This window comes from Spizellomyces punctatus (assembly GCF_000182565.1).
Source record: "Spizellomyces punctatus DAOM BR117 chromosome Unknown supercont1.1, whole genome shotgun sequence".
NCBI classification, from domain to species: Eukaryota; Fungi; Chytridiomycota; class Chytridiomycetes; order Spizellomycetales; family Spizellomycetaceae; genus Spizellomyces; species Spizellomyces punctatus.
The window spans coordinates 903,299-916,640 of record NW_015971537.1 but is presented as its reverse complement, the minus strand read 5'-3'; the positions used below and the strand labels follow the sequence as shown (position 1 = coordinate 916,640).

Below are 13,342 nucleotides of genomic sequence, written 5' to 3'. Positions count from 1 at the left end.
TTGGCGGGTTTATTTTGGTGTGTGGAGTCTTATACCGCTGTTGCTTTGCAGTTGGTGTGCAAGTTTTTTTGGGATGTGGCAATGCTGCATATGCGCCATCTTCCGTTGCTCGGGGTGTAATTGTTTTGACATTGCTGCACAATTGAATGCGACATTGTTGTTCTTGGGCATCTTTTGGTTCGCATTTTCACTTTACTCCGAATCCACAAAGATGAACTTGGCCAAAACAAGTGGAGTGCATCAACCCACTCTATTCCAACAAAAAAAAACCCCCATAAAAAATATCTAATCTACCTCCAGACACTCTAAAACCTCATTCACACCCTCCTCACTCCATTCCCACCCGCCCACACACGCTTCAAGGACCTGCCTACATTTAGCTTCCCGTTGCATCCGGTCTCGAAGTACATCATCTCGAATCCGCATCAACTGCGATATCCGCTCATTTGTCTGTTGTAACCGGTCCGGAAGTGTCGATTCATCATCATCATCATGATCGTCATGCGGGGTGTTGGGTAGGGTAGAGAGTTTGGCTTGCAAGGTATTTAATCGATTGGACAATGTTGCTAGTGTATCGTTTTGGGAGACGAGTGACGAGTGTAGGGTTTTCTCGGATTGCAGGAGGGTTGTGAGAGTTTTGGTTTGTTCGCGGGTTGTGTCTAGGCTTGTTTTATGGGATTCGAGGAGGGTTGTTAGGGTTTGGGTGTGGGTGGTAAGAAGAGTAGTCGTTTCTATTATAGATTTTGTTAAATGAAAACGTCGGTTGGTTGATAAAAAAAAACCAATTTTTTTATACCTGTAACAACCCGCTCACTCAACACCTTTAACCGCTTCTCCAACCCTTCCTCCCGTTCCCCATCCTCCAAAGACCGTTTCCTCGAAACATGCTCCGAAAGAACTTTCATAAACTCTTCCCTCGAAAGCGGTCGTTGAAGACTCGTAGGCAATGCAGTCCATTTCGCAGGTGGTGAAGGTGGTGTGCTTGGTGTCGGTGTGGGAAGAGGGGGGGATGGTGACGAAGGGGTTTGGTGGGCCATGTAGGCTGTTGACCGGCTAAAAAGGGTTCGTGTCCATTGGTCTTCTGTGCGTGATGGGGGTTGGAGATGCGTGTAGAGATGGAGGGATGTAGGTGCCGACATTTTTGTAATAGCAAAATGACCCCCAATACGCAAAAAACCCGTAAACCAAAAACCATTTGGACAAAACGCGTGCTGGACAAGGAAATGCCGTAAGCGACATGGCGCAGGTTGTCAAGGCTGGCACGTGAAATGACTCATTCTCACCTCTCGCTTTTGCAGCATTTGCGCTCTTCGCAACTCTAAATTATCCCCAAACCATTTTAACGAAATCTTTTTGTTTGAGGATGCCTGGGACGGAACTCCCCGGTCTAGCCGAAACGAATATCTGGCTAGCATGCTCAGATGGCCGTATGGACCTTGTTGAACACTTTCTTAAACACGGTGGACCGGGTGGAACTCCTTTGGATCCCAATGTAAAGGATGATACCGGGTACACCCCTCTGTACGTTCCCCACCACACTTCATATTAAAACTCAGTTACTCATATATTGATCACATTATCTTGTTTTAGACATGCTGCGGCTGCGTATGCACATATTCCCCTCATACATCTCCTGGTCACCACCTATCACGCCCAAATCGATATCGTGGACGATGACGGGGATACACCGTTACATGTCTGTGAAACAGCGGCTGTTGCGAAATGTTTGGTGGAGCTTGGTGCGGATGTTGAGAGACGGAATGGGGAGGGGAAGTTGGTATGTTGTGCGTTGTCGAGTTTGGGGATTGGATCTGTATCTAATTTTTGATGGGTAGCCGATTGAGGTTGCGGATGAAGAGGAGCGGGAGGATGTTGTTGCGTATTTGAAAGGTGGGATTTTCTGTGTGTGTGTCCAGAGTCATGCATGTGTTGATGGTGATTTAGATCTTACGCCGACGTATGAGCGGGCGATACGTACACTCAGTATGGAAGAGTTTGCGCACATGTTTGAAAATGGGGCGGATGTATCGTGTGATGACGATGAGGACGGGTCCGTTGATGATAATGAAGATGATGGTGATGATGACAGTGCGGAACAACAAGACAATGAGGATGACGATGGTGAATCTGGATCTGAATCTGCTGGCGATTCTACGCTACCTTCGACAAACGGTATACCCAACGGCCTCACAAACGGCTACCACCCTTCCACCGATTCAGATTGAAAAAAGCAATGCTCTTTTTTTGCTTTTTGTACATATATATTCGTACCACATCCTTACGCCATTACACAACTTGTAGTATAAAATACAATAATATAATAATTGGGGGGGTATTGTCTTCTCTCCTTTTGCGATACACAACAAAAAAAGCATTCATAAATGCAAATAGTTATTATACGGGTAATTTTGAGCCCATGAGTTTATCAATGACCTAGTATTAGACCAACATTAGACCACCAAATCACAACTAGAATGAAAAAACGACATGGTCAATACATACATGTGATATCCCCGGCGTATTCAACACGGACCCAATAACGGGCATCTTTCGTAGAAACCCAATCACAACCGGAAAGAAATCCCTATCGTCCAAAACCAACCATTAACAAAAAAAACTTTCAACATATTTCGACAAACACAAAAAAAAACCTTACCCAAACAAATTCACAAACCCAATCGCCTCAACCACAATCCCCACAACCGCCCACCTCGCAAAAACCAAACAAACCCCACCCAAAAAACAAATGGTTCCCCGCATCTTTTCCGGTCTTGCAAAGAATGCAATTGTTTTCGAGAGACCGATAATGAGTGTTAAACCGCCTATAAATAAAATCTGTCTCAACCATTAGTTACCAACGTCATGTGGAATGTTGTGATTTCAAAGGACTTACGTTTCCGATTGCTAGTAATCCTCCATCAAAAAACAACATGACGCCCAATAACATGAACAATACCCCAAACGCCGTTAACCCCACCCCAATCTCTAAAAAACGAGTAAGTACAAATCACTACGTCTGTATTCCATTAGAAAAAACTCACTTTGCGTATCCGTTAACCACATGTTTTAATCTGTTAAATCAACTACTCAAAATAATAACCGTGAACAACCCTTTTGGGTCTCCGCTTTCGATGCAGTTCAGTCCGTTGACCACGTGTAGTCACGTGATATACGTGGTCTTGTTCAAAGCGCTTCATCCTCCGTTTCTTGCCAACACACAACCCTTTTTGGTTTCTGCATTCGCACCTACGTTCATGCCACTGCACCCATCAACACCCTCCCTCGCACAAGTAAGTCCATCCCAAACGACAAGCAAATAACCATAGAAGCATTATTAACGCACATATAGTTTTTAACCCGTCAAAAAGCGTTGGGACTTTATCGGTCCATACTTCGTCTTACCCGTCGTACGTTTCCCAAATAAAAGCAAGTAATGGTGATGGGATGGAGTTCTAATAATGAACTATTTAGATTTGGATCCGGAAAATAAGAAATTTATAAGAGATTGGGCTAGATCGGATTTTGAGCGGTATCGGTATGAAGTTGATTCGGTATGTAAGTTGTTTTGTTTTATTAAAAGATACTGCCAACGTACTCGATTTTTGAATATGGGGGGCATGTTTGTTTATCTGGTTTTTGTTGCCTTTTTTGTATAGGAAAAGATTTCAATGTTGATTTCCCAGGGTGTGGTGCAGTTGCGGACTTTGGAAAGGAGTGTGTCATTATCTAAAGTCGGTGTTTCGTGACGGTGGATGTGTATGTATTTGAGGAGGATTTGTACAGCAAGGATGGATGATCTGCATGTCGGATATTTCATGGTCATGGAATTTGGGGCAAGTGGACAAGTTGGGATGGTCGAGTCGTCGGTAAATTATGCAGGATGTCAGAAGTAAGTCAATAAGCAGCACATAGGTAGCAGGCAATTCGTCGTCAACCCACACACTATTCCATATTGATGATAATCTATTACAAACGCGACGTACTTAACTACCCAAAACACAGAAAAACGCAGAAAGCAAATTACAAACAAAAAGCAAAACGTCATTGATAGTTCACACGGTTTTCAGCAATGCAAAATCCATACTTACGCATTCTTGACAAAGTCCACCCCCTTTTGAATGTTCGCCTTCAATTCCGGTACAGCGGCATCCAGCAACTTTTTCTCATGGGCATTCAAGGATGGAATGGGGTGAATCTTGCTCACACCCTCAGGTCCAAGTTCAACCACGGTCGAAAAGTACTCGAGGCCTTCAGCGACGTCGCTCTTGACATATGTGCATTCCGTCACGCCCGTCTTTTTCAAGACACTCGCTTCGAGGAGGGAGTTGACGAACCGGGCTCCAGCATAGGCCATGGAGAGCGTCGCGGAACCGGCGCCGTCCTTGGCCTTGACAACTTCGTCACCACCGTACTGGATGCGCTGCGTGAGGCGCTCGACTTGCTCGTCCGTGAAAGAGTGGCCAGTCTATAAAGGACATTAGTTTGTTTTCACGGTGCTGACAAAGACTTTATACCATACCGCAGAGAGAACGGGGATAATGGTCACACCAGAGTGTCCACCAATGACTGGGACATTGGTGCTCTGGGGTTCCGTGTTTTTCAATTCAGAGACAAACGTGTTGGCACGGACAATGTCCAATGTTGTCACTCCAAAGATCCTGGACAGAATAAAACACATTAGCACCTGCGAGAGGTTTCATGATAATCCCTTTCTCACCTCTTGGCATCGTAAACACCGTGGGCCTTGAAGACCTCAGCAACAATGGGAACGGTCGAGTTGACAGGGTTGGAAATGATGGCCATGAATGCCTTGGGGCAGTGCCTATTTTCATTCCATCAATACAACATATCTACAACAACTTTTGAAAACGTCGCCTACGAAATCACTTACTTTGCAGCAGCCGTAGCAAGGTTCTTTACAATCCCGGCATTGATCTTGAACAAATCGTCACGGGTCATACCAGGCTTCCGAGGCACACCAGCGGGAATAACCACTACATCCGCACCCTTGAGCGCACCCTCCAATTGCTCATCACCCTTGTATCCAGTCACCTTTGCGGGCGTGTTAATGTGCGAGAGATCTGCCGCCACTCCGGCTGTGTTGGCAATATCAAAGAGAGCTAGCTCTGTGATGGTTGTGTTGGCCTTGAGGAGGAGGGAAAGGGGTTGGCCGATACCGCCAGCGGCTCCGAGGACTGCGACTTTGACCTGTGAACCAAAGACATGATGATGATGACCTTTTTTCGTGATTGTGCACAGAATAAATACCATGTTTGAAAAGTGTGTGTTTAGAGGGTTGAAAAGATGGAGATTGTTTTGTTGAGCAATCTGCTTGGTTTTTATAAAAACGGGAAACGGAAGGAGCCGGGACGAGGTTAGCATGTGGATGCGTCATCCAGCCACATTAGGGAAAGCGTATAAAAAGCAACTTGCTTCTTCTTCGTCTTCTTCTTTAAAAGGGTTGCTCCCCTCCATTGTTGGAAATGGGACAACGGAAAAGTCTCAAGAGCTTTTACCGTTGCGGTATGGCTATCAAGAACATATCGGCAGCATAATTTTTGGCTTTTTGGGCTGGTAGACTGGGCTCCCTTTTTCCGAGCTGTCGCCAGCACTTTTATTGCAAGGAAGAAAACAACTGGGACATTTGTGTGTATGTGCAATGGCTGTTTTCTTTTTGGCTATTGGGGACTGGGATGACATGGCTTGTATGTGTCGTCCTTCCCTTGCGTTGCAATTCAGATCGTTATTGTGCAAGTGCGCAGGAGAACAAAGTTCTGCTGTCTTGACAGCCGTTGTTGGGGCGATCGTTTATGGATCTTTGCAAGGGAGTGGGATATTTCGGAATGGAACAGAACAGTAAGAGATAAAGTTCATGAGGGCGAGAGATGTGTTGTCGTTGTGTGGTGTGGTTTGCGTCCAGTATGTCGCAGGGTGATGGTTAAATGGACGAGATCTGTGCTGCTCATGGTGGTGCGCTCCATTCTGGTCCACCGCTGTCTCTACAAGGCGGACTGTTCGACTTTTTGATGCACTTGCCAGCTGCATAAGTCTAAACGGTAGCGCGTTGGAGTTGCCTTTGGCATTTCCAAAAGCACATTCCCTTCTCGTTATTTGGTCATTTGGACTCTGTACCAGTCCTTGTGAACCAAAACGCGCACTGCAAACGTCCCTTAGTCCAAGATCCCGCGACGGGCTGGACCATAGTCTAAACATGGATACGACCAAAACCCGTCCTGCATCTCTTGTCTACTTTGCAGTCTTCAACCCCACCTTTGGACAAACAGAGAAAACATCAGCAGACCAAATTTGCTTCTTCCATCCAGCATCAACGTCACTCAATGAAAAGTCTCGTCAGGTTGGACTCGCACAGGCCTTGGTGCAGTTTACGAGGTGTGTTCTCGCCAACATTGCCTGTTTTTTTGGTGGTACCTGGGCGGGGCTGGAATGCCGTCTCATTTAATTTCACAACCGCTAACACCTCGGCAAATTCCTCGTTAGAACCTTTTCACCATCCCACCCCTGCGAGACCGTCCACACCCGTAAACACCGTGTCATTCTTTACGAACCCGAGCCCGGATACTGGATGTTATTGGTACTCTCTTCTCCACCCGTCTTCACCATTTCGTATACTGTCTAAATCCTTCTTTGTCGGAAGAAAGTAAGACTTGGAACGCGGACGAGATCAGCACGACTGAGCAAAATCGAGTATTTGGACAGTGAGCTGCAGGATAGTATTTTGAAAAGAGTTTTGGAGCGGAGTTATGAGTTTTTCAAGGTGTAGTGATGTTATGCGTTATTCGTATGCTGTAGGATGTGGCTAAAGAACTGGTTTCTTTTTCCAAAGTTTCTTTACAAGGGGTTCGATCATGTCGCTCAAACCCAATCCATCATCATACTCAAAAAGACTCTGGAAGAGTTTTTTACAAGCTATATACCACGAATAGATGTTGCATCACTGGACTTGGTCAATGCCCTATGTGGTATGATTTCGTAACTGACCGTCTTTGGAAACCCCGTATCTGATCTTCATCTTTTCTTCAAGGTATCCATTTTGCATCGCTAGACAAATCTTCGTACCTACAGATATCCTCCTTTATCCATGATCTCCAATCCCAGTTTCCCATCCTGCGTCATGTTTGCTTCCTCTGGCACGATCAACTCGTGTGGAGCGGGCTCGAAAGCTTTCAAGATTTAAAAAGCGTCTACGATTTTTTGACAGATCCCGAAACGGGCCGGGTGTATGACCCGATTGTCAATCAAGTCAAACGAAAAGGCGAGGTCCGTAGCACATCTTTGTTGTGATGTTTTTTGGCGTTTAGAGATCCTGATGATACGCCCTTTTCAGCCCGTGATAGCTACACGTCGAATGGGCCTTCGGGCTCCGCGTCAGCCAAAGATGGCGCTAGGGAGAAAAGGACAGCGGTTTTCTGGGTACTTGGTGGGACCAACGAATCCCAGTATGGCTGGCGTAAACGTTGAAATGAGGAGCGTGTATATTGGACACCACGCTGTTGAGCATTTTCTTGTTGTGTATCAGGTAAGCGACTCGTTCACAACTCGGCTCCCATTTTGTAGTAACAAACATTTACAATCTAGTTTGAAGAGGAGTGCACATTGGTCTTTCTCATACCCCCATCATCAACAGTAGATGTCAACCCAACCGACAAAAAACCACCAGAAACTGATATCCGGAACGGAGAGTTTTATGTCCATTTAGCAGGGTTTCTTGATGACCGGCTGCGATCCCTATCAGGCGTCCTGTCGGAGGGATGGACAAATGCCCGACATCTAGGGTAAATACCCATCCCATTTTCAGGGCACCCGTCAACTGCACATTCATCTAACACTTTACAGTGAATTTGCGGACCAACACTTTCGGTACCTCTACTACAACTCCATGAACCTCGCATTCAAAACCTCTATTGGAGCGTATAAATCCACCATCTTAACACCTGACCTAATAACATGCGTCGACAGGATGCACGACGATTTCATGAGGTAAGTCACCGAACAAACCCCATTATTCTTAAAAACGGATTACAGTCCAAACACACAATATTGCAGCTCGCATGCCGGTCACCCGAACGAACTATGTATCAAGACCGCGTCGGATGCGTGGGTGATTGGACGACGATCAGAGGATAGAGAGTTATTTATGGTGTTTCCGAAAAGTGATGCCACTTTGGTGGATATTGATGGTGAGTTTTGGCCATTTGTTCGAGTATTTCCTTTGAATGGGGTATTGATTTTTTTTTTGTATGTCTGGTTTTAGATGAAGTGAAAAGGTTTACAATGGCGTATTTTAGTGATGTTTTGCAATGAGAATTTGGTCAAGAAGGCTCTTGTGTTTATTTGCTAGCGTGGTTGCTAGTGTGTGTTGTTGACAGCATTTTCTATTTTTACGAGGATTGTAACCAAACTGTTCCTAGTTCTCTTGAAACCCCCACAGGAGCGGAACACGACAACAACCGTTGATTGTCCCTAACGACTCTTCCATTAGCATGAAGTACGGGGTTTGGCAAACGCCCCTGGTGGCTTTGTTGCTCTCCACCGATCTGATTGCTTCGTAGCCCTCGAAAAATGAAGCCCGCCTTTTATCTTTTGGTGCCTGTGAAGCTGCGCTGCTGCCATGTCCAGGCCATGATGGATCTATTGTACAAATCCATCTTTGTAATTCCCGCAGCAGAGCTGCCATTGGCTACAGAGTCCGTCCCTATCAGATCCATGCAACTTCCCTATCCCTTGCGTTGCAAGTGGCCGTGTGATATGGGGCAGTCAACTTGGTCTGTTCCCTTGCCGGCAGTGACCGCCGTCTGCAAAGTACGCGGGAGAGCAGGAGAACACCAGTGTTACAGTTGGTCATTTCATCTCGTGGTGCCCGTTGTCAATAGCGAACAAGTTTGTTGTCGGCATGTCAGGTTCGCCTGCGCTACTGTGGCCTGTTCGAGAGCGTCCTTTTCGATCATATAACTGCAAATTAATGGAAAGGGACTTGTAGCGTACACCTGTGGTCCGTTCCAGGCACGTTTGTCCAAATCTGCATCGAGGTGCCGACTAATCTTTGTGAGATCCATGTCATCCATGTCCAGTCTTTCATTGCTTTGAGGGTGTTCTACCTTCATAATCTTCGATTCTTATTTGTGTTTAAGAGATACACATGTGCATTGCAAGGGCATATATATTACTGTCCTTCACGACAGACACTATTGACTATCCAGAAAACTCTCCCACTAGGGAGCTAATCTAAGGACCGACCATTCTGAATCGGATGAATGTCTTGTATACACGATTCTATCGTGTAGCCTACAAGGTCTCCCTGCCCAAAACTCGATTCTATCCGGTATCACTCTATAACCACCCCAATGTTCCGGTCGTGGCACATCCTCTACATCCTTGAACCGTTCCTGTATGTCCTTCTCATGTTGCTCCAATTCTGCCCGTCCGCCAGTTAGCACTTTACTTTGCGGGGACGCCCACGCTCCCAGTCGACTGCCCCTTGGTCTAGAATTATAATAGGTATCACTCTCGTCGGCTGATGTTCTCTCTACTTTACCCTCTACACGCACCGATCGCTCACCCCACCAGAACGTACAAGCAGCAAAAGGGTTGGCATCCAATTCCCGTGCCTTGCGAGACTCATAATTGGTGTAAAAGACCAACCCAGTCTCGTCAACGTCTTTGAACAGCACCATACGACAGGATGGACGACCTGTTGTCGGACACGATGTCGCAAGGGCCATTGCGTTGGGTTCGCGGATTGTTCCAGAGGATTTGACCTCGTTGAACCACCGTTCAAACTGAGTAATTGGGTTGGGATCGAGCTGGGATTCTGTTAGTGTTGGTTGGGTGTAGTTTATCCGCATGGCGGCAATTTCTGGGTGGTGGATGGGTGGACTTGACATGCTGCTGCGTAGGCTTGGCTGGTACGTGTGGGCAGTATATCGAATTCCAGGAGATAGAAATGCTCGCCTCGAAAACAAGATTCGCAGCATGAAAAACGGTGGAAAATCCGCAGAGTGTGAAAGGACAGAGCAGTGGTCAAAGAGCCCCAGATCGCGCGACGCGATCGGCACCGTCTTGCGACCCAAAGCATGAAGGCAAACAGCAATGTGGTCATAAAAGGTAATCCTTTCTTTTCCTTCCACTGCATCGCTCTTGCAACAGCACATACAACAATGCCACACTCGTCGTCACGTAGGCCAAAAAGTTGTTCTCGTTCCATACAAACCTGAGCATGTGGAGATCTACCACACATGGATGACGGATCCTTTTCTGCAAGGTGAGAGGGGGTGCTGCCCCATGCATCTCGCCATAAGAGCGCGCATTGACTGAAATAGGACACAGAGATGACGGCATCAGAACCTCTGACTTTGGAAGAAGAGTATGATATGCAAAAGTCTTGGTTTGAAGATGAAAAAAGTGGGTAGTTTGGTGGGTTTTATATGGTATTTGGCTAGCGAGTTTGAAATCTATATCAACGCCTCCGTTTATATCTTTCCGTTAGAATGCACCTTTATCTTGCTTTCACCAGTGTTTGAGGGCAACCGTGTTGGAAGCACTGGCATATGGGGTGGTCTGTTCCATGGATTTCACAAGTTTCAATCATTCAAACATGTAACCCAATCTTTTGTGATGGTTCAGGTATGGTAGGAGATGTCAACCTTTTCTTTAACGACCACGATGATCCCCAAAGTGCGGAGCTGGAATTGATGGTTGCTGGTGAGTGCCAAGCCCCATCTCCGCCGATCTCGCCCGTCGTCTAACGACACCCGACAGAACCATCTGCGCGTAGACAAGGGCTGGGCATAGAAGCGGCCATGCTAATGATGCGATACGGTAGGCTGCAAATACGTGAATGTAAACTGTCTCAACGCATCTAATCCTCTTTTGCAGCTATTACTTCGTTGCATGTCACGACATTCACAGCAAAGATCTCATTAAATAATACACCAAGTCTTGTATTGTTTAAAGACAAACTTGGGTTTCACGAGGTGACAGTGTCAGAGGTTTTCCAGGAAGTCACGCTAGCTAGGCCGTGCGATGAAAGTTTGAACAGATTGTTGGAGGGAGGAACCGACGGATGGACCTTGAGCGCATTAGAATAGATTACTTACAATTTTCCATTTAAAAAGCTTGATGAGCGCCATACCTGATGGCTTCCGTCAGGAAAACGGGCATTTCTAAGCAGAATCCCTAACGTCCAGCAGGTACCTATGTGGTAAAGCACATCAAGATCTGTCTTCCCAATCAGACCTTCCAAAATCCATCTCAAAATCAATTGCGCAGTCATGTGGCGCAGCATGGCTGACGAATGTGTGCATTACGTGATGTTGGCGGCGCAGTCATGTGTCGTGGTTGGGGAGTTTGACAGTGGGGGGGGGACGGCGGAGATAACCCGGGAAGCCCTTTTTAACAGTCAAAGCTCCCCCCATTGGCCAACTGCTCACCAGTTTAATCCTCACGTAAAAGCAGGTTGCTCTTCCACTTCGGCCCTTTCATCTCTGTCTCATTCCATCTTTCTCATTTTCACATAACTTGAAAGGATTCTCTTTGGGAATTCCTCTTGTTTGGTTTCTTATCAAATCTCGCATTTCATCACACTCACACGCACGCACGCAAATGTCGGATAACAACCACGTAAACAATATAGATAACAATCACGACAGCAGTAACAGCAGCACCTCAGGTTCTGAGAATCCAAGTAGGCCGTTGGAAAGAGCACGCTTGTGGGGGGAAATTGAGGATGCCGAGGGAGATGCTCCGGTAAACACATCTGGTCCACATCCTTCCAGAACATCGTTTGGCAGCGGTATTTCCATAGCGCCTCGCTCTCGCGTCCTTTTTCATCCTATTCCACGCCTTTCGGGATTGGGCGCTCTGAGTGGTGCAATGACGGAAGATGGAACTGCCCGTAGCAACCCAGCTGCTAGCGCCAGAGCCCAAAGAGCCAGCCGTCGGGAAACACTGCGAAATCTGCCACCAGATTTTCCGCCTATTCCGCCTGAGCTTTCCGCAGTAAACCCTCAAGAAACAGCCCCTGATAACATACCAACTTTCGACTTTCATCTCCATCTTTCGGACCAGGGCACCTCCAACAATGAGAGCAATCCAAACGAAAGCAGTACTACACCTACCGGTGAACCCCGCGCTTCGGACGAGACAGGGCAGGTTCCAGCGGATCAACCCCATACCTTTACCCTGACCTTTTACATCTCGGGGGAAAATGGTGGGCGGTTACCGGATGGTCATTCGGTGTTATTTTGGCCACGCTCCCTACGGGAAAGACGCAATGCATCACGACAAGGTGGAGTCAACGAAGAGGAGGAGGATCGGACAGGAAATCTTCCCATTCTATTGTTGGTAGGTTGGCATGTTGCCATCTCTGTGTTGCCGTCCTCTTTAGCGATTACTAATCGGATCGTCTTTTCCTATAATGCAGAGCATGCTCCTTGAACGCTTAAACTCCAACCCACCTCATTTGCAAGGTCAACCTCCCGCAAGCGACATTGCAATTTCCGGCTTACCAGTGATATACTTATCCGAACGGAGACGGGAGAAACACAAGTTATGCGCCATCTGCCAAGAGGATTTCATCGCCCACACCCTTACTACGGATCCACTCCCACCTGACGAGGAAATTCTGCGCATGCCCTGCCATCATCTCTTTCATCGAGGCTGTATTTCCACCTGGCTCAAGACGAGTTGTACCTGCCCGTCCTGCCGATACGAAATCGCGACGGAAAACGAAGACTATAATGCAGGCATCCGGCAACGCATGGCTAAACGCGACGAAGAACTGAGTAATGATCCTGATACGGATAACGAGGATGAAAATAATGCTGATGATGAGGACTCATCCTCGAGCAATACTGCTGAACGCGTTATCGCTTTGCCGCGTCGTACCGCCCGGTCAACCCGCATTCGCCGATCGCCATCGCCTCTGACACGCGGCAAGAAACGACACCGAGATGAAGAGATTGAAGAAAGCCGAGTAGAGTCTGCCCACGAGACGGTCGGTCGTCACCCGAAGCGTCGACGTCAGGTTCATCCCGAAACAACCACTTCCTCCTCTTCAACTACTCTACCTCCGCGTCGTATCAGACGCCCGGCGACTCGTAGACTTCCTTGAAGATAAAGAATATTTATATCCCACTGCCTGTGCGATTTACGTATTGGGGAATGTGTGTATATCTACTTCGTATACCTTTCATATCTCTTGTATGCAGCATGTATACTTTGGCATTCTCATCCGCTTTTCTTTTGCAAAGATATCTCATGTATAAACTCTTGCGTTGGAAATTTGTCATAGAATAGACCTTGGCTGGGGGGGGGGGGGGGGGAA

At 46.9% G+C, this 13,342-nt stretch overlaps 9 protein-coding genes across 10 annotated transcripts; 5 read left to right on the top strand and 4 right to left on the bottom strand.

The window, feature by feature from the left end:
- Positions 1-231: 231 nt before the first annotated feature.
- On the bottom strand, positions 232-1,208 carry SPPG_00344 (uncharacterized protein). The gene is made up of 2 exons (XM_016748672.1): positions 797-1,208; positions 232-731 (listed from the first exon to the last, which is right to left on the bottom strand). The coding sequence occupies exons 1-2, from the start codon at positions 1,137-1,139 to the stop codon at positions 286-288; spliced, it is 789 nt and encodes a 262-aa protein (XP_016612666.1). The 5' UTR covers positions 1,140-1,208; the 3' UTR covers positions 232-285.
- A 111-nt stretch (positions 1,209-1,319) lies between these two features.
- Positions 1,320-2,370, top strand: SPPG_00343 (uncharacterized protein). Its single transcript, XM_016748671.1, has 4 exons — positions 1,320-1,521; positions 1,591-1,777; positions 1,836-1,890; positions 1,945-2,370. The coding sequence occupies exons 1-4, from the start codon at positions 1,364-1,366 to the stop codon at positions 2,223-2,225; spliced, it is 681 nt and encodes a 226-aa protein (XP_016612665.1). The 5' UTR covers positions 1,320-1,363; the 3' UTR covers positions 2,226-2,370.
- On the bottom strand, positions 2,216-3,101 carry SPPG_00342 (uncharacterized protein). Its single transcript, XM_016748670.1, has 5 exons — positions 3,042-3,101; positions 2,894-2,985; positions 2,657-2,835; positions 2,503-2,584; positions 2,216-2,433 (listed from the first exon to the last, which is right to left on the bottom strand). Exons 1-5 carry the CDS (start codon positions 3,061-3,063, stop codon positions 2,395-2,397), a joined length of 414 nt encoding a protein of 137 aa, XP_016612664.1. The 5' UTR covers positions 3,064-3,101; the 3' UTR covers positions 2,216-2,394.
- A 111-nt stretch (positions 3,102-3,212) lies between these two features.
- SPPG_00341 (uncharacterized protein) lies at positions 3,213-4,244 on the top strand. The gene is made up of 4 exons (XM_016748669.1): positions 3,213-3,290; positions 3,350-3,407; positions 3,472-3,551; positions 3,657-4,244. Exons 1-4 carry the CDS (start codon positions 3,255-3,257, stop codon positions 3,744-3,746), a joined length of 264 nt encoding a protein of 87 aa, XP_016612663.1. The 5' UTR covers positions 3,213-3,254; the 3' UTR covers positions 3,747-4,244.
- Positions 3,514-5,343, bottom strand: SPPG_00340. Of its 2 annotated transcripts, none has more exons than XM_016748667.1 (6): positions 5,269-5,343; positions 4,892-5,208; positions 4,718-4,822; positions 4,520-4,658; positions 4,089-4,465; positions 3,514-3,987 (listed from the first exon to the last, which is right to left on the bottom strand). In XM_016748667.1, exons 1-6 carry the CDS (start codon positions 5,269-5,271, stop codon positions 3,984-3,986), a joined length of 945 nt encoding a protein of 314 aa, XP_016612661.1. In that variant the 5' UTR covers positions 5,272-5,343; the 3' UTR covers positions 3,514-3,983. The 2 variants fall into 2 exon arrangements, with proteins under 2 accessions (XP_016612661.1, XP_016612662.1); XM_016748668.1 differs by having other exon boundaries at positions 3,514-3,982.
- Positions 5,344-5,937: 594 nt separating this feature from the next.
- SPPG_00339 (uncharacterized protein) lies at positions 5,938-8,340 on the top strand. The gene is made up of 10 exons (XM_016748666.1): positions 5,938-6,390; positions 6,499-6,592; positions 6,656-6,775; positions 6,845-6,980; positions 7,043-7,278; positions 7,346-7,537; positions 7,597-7,793; positions 7,855-7,998; positions 8,065-8,198; positions 8,273-8,340. The coding sequence occupies exons 1-10, from the start codon at positions 6,212-6,214 to the stop codon at positions 8,320-8,322; spliced, it is 1,482 nt and encodes a 493-aa protein (XP_016612660.1). The 5' UTR covers positions 5,938-6,211; the 3' UTR covers positions 8,323-8,340.
- A 773-nt stretch (positions 8,341-9,113) lies between these two features.
- Positions 9,114-10,078, bottom strand: SPPG_00338 (pyridoxamine 5'-phosphate oxidase). Its single transcript, XM_016748665.1, has one exon. The coding sequence runs from the start codon at positions 9,990-9,992 to the stop codon at positions 9,231-9,233; it is 762 nt and encodes a 253-aa protein (XP_016612659.1). The 5' UTR covers positions 9,993-10,078; the 3' UTR covers positions 9,114-9,230.
- On the top strand, positions 10,001-11,190 carry SPPG_00337 (uncharacterized protein). Its single transcript, XM_016748664.1, has 7 exons — positions 10,001-10,122; positions 10,199-10,279; positions 10,345-10,419; positions 10,505-10,573; positions 10,642-10,719; positions 10,777-10,836; positions 10,894-11,190. The coding sequence occupies exons 1-7, from the start codon at positions 10,092-10,094 to the stop codon at positions 11,103-11,105; spliced, it is 606 nt and encodes a 201-aa protein (XP_016612658.1). The 5' UTR covers positions 10,001-10,091; the 3' UTR covers positions 11,106-11,190.
- A 186-nt stretch (positions 11,191-11,376) lies between these two features.
- SPPG_00336 (uncharacterized protein) lies at positions 11,377-13,330 on the top strand. The gene is made up of 2 exons (XM_016748663.1): positions 11,377-12,360; positions 12,440-13,330. The coding sequence occupies exons 1-2, from the start codon at positions 11,620-11,622 to the stop codon at positions 13,127-13,129; spliced, it is 1,431 nt and encodes a 476-aa protein (XP_016612657.1). The 5' UTR covers positions 11,377-11,619; the 3' UTR covers positions 13,130-13,330.
- Positions 13,331-13,342: the final 12 nt, after the last annotated feature.